The 6,082-nt window shown below is 54.0% G+C and overlaps 1 protein-coding gene across 3 annotated transcripts; it reads left to right on the top strand.

Moving 5' to 3' along the window:
- Positions 1-298: 298 nt before the first annotated feature.
- FBXL22 (F-box and leucine rich repeat protein 22) lies at positions 299-4,780 on the top strand. Of its 3 annotated transcripts, none has more exons than XM_066343535.1 (4): positions 299-675; positions 2,267-2,330; positions 2,628-2,764; positions 3,549-4,780. In XM_066343535.1, exons 1-4 carry the CDS (start codon positions 341-343, stop codon positions 3,892-3,894), a joined length of 882 nt encoding a protein of 293 aa, XP_066199632.1. In that variant the 5' UTR covers positions 299-340; the 3' UTR covers positions 3,895-4,780. The 3 variants fall into 3 exon arrangements, with proteins under 3 accessions (XP_066199632.1, XP_066199630.1, XP_066199633.1); XM_066343533.1 differs by having other exon boundaries at positions 2,628-2,807; XM_066343536.1 differs by lacking the exons at positions 2,267-2,330; positions 2,628-2,764 and having other exon boundaries at positions 303-675.
- Positions 4,781-6,082: the final 1,302 nt, after the last annotated feature.

Genomic DNA, 6,082 nt, shown 5'->3' with positions numbered 1-6,082 from the left:
TAGCCACCTAGAATGAACATGCCTCGGGAAAAGCCAAAGGAGCTCACTGCTAAACACCATTGTCAGCTAAAAGGAAAAGAAATCCCTTTTAAGGAACTATTTAACTTCAAGAGGCTGCTTTTCTGCCAGGATTTTCGATTCCTCTGAACATAAGCCGAGACACAGACTGATGCACGTATGTCTGGATCCTGCACACCCACCCCCAACTCCAGCACCAGTTGTTAGCCCAAAATAAACCCCATTCCACAACCATATATGTCCACCAGCCTGGCGCCGGGAGGAGCAGCAGGAGGTGGTCAGGTCCCTGGGCTGTAGCCATACTCAGTGGCTGCTGCGCACCATGCACATCACCCAACTCAACCGGGAGTGCCTGCTGCACCTCTTCTCCTTCCTGGACAAGGACAGCAGGAAAAACCTCGCCAGGACCTGTCCCCAGCTCCAGGATGTGTTTGAGGACCCTGCACTCTGGCCCCTGTTGCACTTTCGCTCCCTCACAGAACTCAAGAAGGACAACTTTCTCCTGAGCCCGGCACTGCGGAGCCTCTCCATCTGCTGGCACTCCAGCCGCGTGCAGGTGTGCAGCATTGAGGACTGGCTCAAGAGCGCCTTCCAGAGGAGCATCTGCAGCCGGCACGAGAGCCTGGTCAGTGATTTCCTCCTCCAGGTGTGCGACAGGTAGGTCACCTCCTGGGCAGTGCTGGCATCCAGAGCTCTAGGAGACTTCTGGGGACAGGGAAGAGCACCTTACAAGCCAGACCAAATGGCTCTGCCTTGGGGACCCTCAGACTAGGCCCAAGGCAGAGCCTCCCGGCCCATTCACAGCACAGTCCCCAGAGGATGGATAAAACCGTGGGGAAACAAACTCCTCTTAGGCTCATGGGTCCCAGAGCAAAGAGGAAGTACTGGGCTTCAGCTGTCACTGTCTTTACGAAGCTGTCGTCCCTGGCAGCTATTAAGTGCTGGGTAGAGCTGGGCCTGGATTTTCAAGGTCAGACCCATGGAAAGATTTCTCGAGTCAGCAATCACCTCACCCCTCTACACTCCCTCTAGGAAGCAAACCCCAAGCTTGGGAACTGCAGTGAGGAAGGGAGCTGGGCGCTCTGGGCTGGCTGGACCAAGCCAGACTTAGGGTAGGGGAGTGGTACAGTCATACTTTCCTCATTAGAAACTTACTAACCTTCATAGTTCTCCTAGGGAAGGGTGTTTTAGCCTAATTTTTCAAATAAGCAAACCAAATCCCTAAGAGATCATGTGACTTTCCCACAATCTAGGATTGCCAAATTTTAGCAAATAAAAATTTAAGACACCCTGTTTAAATTTCAATTTTAGATATAATGTTTTGCTGTTGTTATAACTATGTCCAAATACACCCTGTATTTGTTAACCCTACTTCAGACACAGAGGCCACAAGCCAGGCTCCCTCCATGGTCAGAGCCTCCCGCCGAGAACAGACCTCCTCAGCCTGGCTCTTACGAGCCTTTACTAGTCCGTCCAGCCTTGCATGAAGGGCACCCCGTGGCCACTAACAAACGAGGCTTGCCCAGCTTGCTGCCACCCAGGTATAACAGCTGCTGTTTGCTGGCAGCACAATGGTAAGAGAAGAAATTAGCACAGTAGCCCCACCTTTCTTTCTTTTTTAAGAAAGTAGGAAGAAAACAAGATGGACTTGAGACTGGGCCCTCATGAGACCAGGCCATTCTGATGGATTGAACAAGGCCCAGAAGTAAGACTGGAGGGTGATGTGTATGGGGCAGAGTTTGCCCTGAAGCTGCTCTGGTCTTGCTGTAAAAGACCCAGATTTATTCCCCCAAACCAGCAAGATGTGGAATGGGCCTCCCAGGCCACTGGGTGCAGCAGGGGCCACCAGCATTATGAAATGTGCAAAGGGCCTGGAGCTCAGGCTTCTGTGCTGAGCCCCCCAGTTCTGCTCCTGTCCAACCATGTAACCCCAACCCAACCTCATTTCTTCATCTGTAAAATAGGAGAAATCACCTAAAAGGATTAGATGACACAGGAGCACTGGCACATAGTAGGTATAGATAAGTATCATCAAATCTGTTTTTTTTCCTGTAATCAGTGGGGTGGAGGTGGGAAAGTGGGGAACAGCTGTGGCTGGCTGGGCAGGGAGGGGGTTGGCTTTCTCTGGTTTTTCCCTGTATCGGGATTATTCTAAAGGTTTAGAGGAAGGGATCACTTAACACCCTTGGGGCTTAAACACCTAATCCCCATAACCACCCTGAAGTCAACAATTTCTCCTACTTGACAGATGGGGAAGTGTTCCCGCAAGGTTCAGACATTTGTCCTGGGTCAGACCAGCAAATAAATCACAGGCAAGTCACTTGAGCTCTCTGGGCCAGTTTCTTCATTCACAAAACTTAGGGTACAGAGAGGTTCATCTGAAGTCTAAGAGGTTCATCGTGTGAACTGGGGAAATGGCATGGGTTCAGTATGTGAAAGGTGGCCCTGCAGAGTCTATTTCAGTTCTTTACCCGCTTCCCCAGGCCCCATGGAACCAAGCTGGCCCAGGCAGGTGCAGTCAAGGACTAAGAGACAGATGCAGAAATGGAAAGGGACTGGCCCCATCCACCCAAACTCCCGTTTTAGACTCCAACTCCCTCTGTTTACAGGAGCCACGGCCTATGCCCACCATAGGTCTTTATGGACTGGAGGCAGTCTGGTTCTGTGTACTCCCAGAAGAGGGTTACCACTGCCTGCAGAAGGCTCTTTACACCCCAAATAGAAATCTTCACAACTCCACTGGCAGGTATTATTCCCTCCCTACTGCTCCACCAGGAAAACTAGGCTCGGTGAGTGACTTAGCCAAGGTCCCACCGCAAATCAGCCGCTAACTTTGCTCCAGATCTTTTTCTCCATCAGGTGCTGGTAAAGCTAGGGTACAGGGGCTTCCAAGTTTCCTTGACAAGCTACTTGTCCCTGACTGTACTCACCCTGACCCTAGTTCTAGCTACCTCAGGTTCCTGACCTTTGTAGTCTGGGGTTACAGTGTGGATGCAATAACTGCCCCAGTCAACTGAGCTGAAACCAGGGTTTCAGAACTCCCCACCCCTTCCCTTTCTCAAGAGTTGGCGGGGGGCTGTCGTTAAGCCACCCCACAGGAAACCTTTCCTCCTCCTCCCATCCGGCCAGCAGAGTCAGGGCCTCAGCTCCAAAGAAGGCCGGCTACGCTTCCCTCAAACCCACAGCAACAAGTGCAGGGATCCAAAGAAACTGCTGTCCCTCCAGGAACCAGCATCTCAGAACCGGGGCTGGCTTCTCCAATGGGGGGGACCAGGGGCTAAGAACCCACGCAGATTAAGGTATGGTGAGGGGAAAATGTGACAGAAGCCAGGGTTCGGGCTCCGGCCACGTCACTGCAGGCAGTAAATTCCTTAAATACGCTGGGCCCAGTTCCTGCCCTGTAAACCGCGGAGGGTCTGCACCGTTGTTTGGGTGATGACAGAGCCGGTGAACTCCTGCGCGGGCGTGGCTCACGGCGCCCTAACCACTCGCTCCTTGCCCGGCCCGCGGCTACCGCGTTCTCTCTGCAGGTGTCCCAACCTGGAGTCCCTCACGCTGTCTGGCTGCGGCCACGTCACCGACGACTGCTTGGGGCGATTGCTGTGCAGCTGTCTGCGCCTGCGTACACTGCGACTGGAGAACTGCGCACGCGTCACCAACCGCACGCTGGTGGCTGCGGCGGCGCACGGGCGCGCGCTGCAGACGCTGCACGTGGACTTCTGCCGCAACGTGAGCGCGGCCGGCCTGCGCCGCCTACGTGCCGCGTGCCCGCGCCTGGCACTGCGGGCCGAACACAGCGCAACCATGATCCCAGACCAGGCGCCGCGCTCCCCGCCCGCGCCGGGCCAGGCCGTCCGCAAGCTGCTCCTACGCTAGGCCGCCAGCGTCGGGAGCACACCGGCCACGGCGCGGGGTGGAAGGAGCCACCCCAGCTCCTCCACCGCCCAGACTGTCGCCACATTTTCTGAGCTTCAGTTTCCCCGACTGCGAAATGGGGATACGAATGTCTACCTCACATTACGCTTTTACATACTGGACAAGTGCCAGATTAAATGACCTGATGTTTGGGAAACACTCCGGTGGTTCTCACTAAACACCGGCACCTTTCCCTGTCTTCTTTCGGCAGCAGCGGGAGGCACCTACACCCTTGGGGCCTGCGATGCTGTCGGGGGTCTAACTCCGGTGGGGGCAGTGACCACCCGAGCTGGCCGGCTGCGCTCGGGGCGCGGCTGGCGCGCGCCAGAGAGGTCGGGCCTTCGGGCCGTGGGAACGGGGCTGAGAGGCTCCAGCGGCCGACCGCTCGCTCCTGCTGCTCCCCAGCAGCCCTCGGCCGCGCCGCCGACAGCGCAGAAACAGCTTTCCCCAGAAGGGTGGCCTCGATGCTGCGCCAGCGGAGGGGCGAAGGGGAGGAACCCGGGGCGCAGAGCCGGAGAGAGCGGCTCAACGCACGACGGAGGCTCTGGACAGAACGGGGCTCCAGACGCCAGCGCCCCGCGCCTCGGTTCTCAACCGCAGCTGCGCCCGGTGCCCACGCCAGCCCGCTCGCTTTTTCTCGGGAAGATGCATTCCTAGGAGTTAACTGCACACACGATTCTAGAAATTCGCTTGTTGATGTGATTTTAGACAACTTGCATAGTTATCCTTATTTTATAACGTTCCCATATCATAAAAGAAAAAGCATTTCAAATCCCCCGAGGAGAAAATTAAAAATAAAAGCAGAAGCCCTGTCTAGGTCCTTAGATAATAAACCATTATAAGCTGATGCAAAGTTAGATTTTTACCTGCTGGATTTATTGAACAGGGGTACACGCCTAGTCTTTCATTTCAAAGCTGTAGTCACCGATGTTCCTTCCACCTTTGTTACCAAAGTAAAGGCTCTTGGCCACCCTGCAGCCTCCACGTCCCAGGTAAATGGGGAAAACTTTGGTTAAGTGGGGAAAGCAGGGAGCACTAAGTGGTGGGCAACGCTCACACTCTGGCTCCGCCCATCACCCGCTGAGACCGAGACCCTTTACATACCTGAGGTCAGGTGTTTCCTGTGAGAGAATTTGATCCCTACTTGCGGGTTCCTTAATTTGTTGCTCAAATAGTATGGGAATAGCAAGGAAAAAGAGACAAGTTCTGTTCTCATGGTGCTTACATTCCAACGGATCGAGACATTAAGTCAAGTTTTCACTTACAGTTATTGATAGGTTCTTGGAACTGGGGCGAATGTGCCTGTAATTAAACCAATTTTACCATAAGTTAACTGATAAAAATTTCCTATGCATTTGACCAATATAAGCCCCACTGAGAAGGTGCCATTTTAGACATGAAGTGCGGGAAGGAGCCAAGGGGCACCTGGGAGGAAACTATTCCAGGAAGAGGGAGCAGTGGGTTTGAAGGCCCCAGACTAGGAGCTGCGCCGACGTTAGGGGAATAAAGGAAATAAGTGGAGGTGGGTGTGCCTAGAGCAGATAGAGGAGGAAAGGCAAACAGGGGAGGGCTTCAGAGAAATAAGAGATAGAGGAGGCCATTGAGGCCTCACAGGTTACTGTGAGAATGAGATGAGAGCTGGACATCTCCCATTCAGCCCATCCTCAGCAGGAGCCAAGGCAGAGATGGTATCTAGGTGAAGGCCCAGAGGTGCTGAAATTTCTCCAGGCAGAAACAGTGTGCAAGCAAGCAGAACCCCACCCTGTCCCAATCCCATGGACTGCTGAAAGCAATCCCTGCCCCTGGACCCCCTAGCTGGGCCAGTGCTTGCCTGGAAAAGCCCGAGCCCCAGCCTGGCATAATCCCCCCTCAACCCAGTGCACGAAGAGCCAGCCCTCAGGCCACCACCTACAGTGGAATGGGAGGGCCCACCACTAGCCCGTTAGACCAGTTATCCCCTTTATAATTCACCCACCATGCTCTGGGCTTGGGAGAGAGGCTTTGCAGGAACCTTATTTTTTCAGACTATTATAAACAATGTTGAAAGAAAGCTCAGGCTTCCAAGGGGTTAAATGTTTAAAACAGAGCCACTCAAGCCCCAGGGCTTTGCCTTTGTCTTCTCTGATAAACCCTAATTTCCAGCAGACCC

This window comes from Saccopteryx leptura, chromosome 6, assembly GCF_036850995.1.
Source record: "Saccopteryx leptura isolate mSacLep1 chromosome 6, mSacLep1_pri_phased_curated, whole genome shotgun sequence".
NCBI classification, from domain to species: Eukaryota; Metazoa; Chordata; class Mammalia; order Chiroptera; family Emballonuridae; genus Saccopteryx; species Saccopteryx leptura.
The sequence above is the reverse complement of the archived record's forward strand: the minus strand, read 5'-3'. Positions and strand labels throughout refer to the sequence as shown.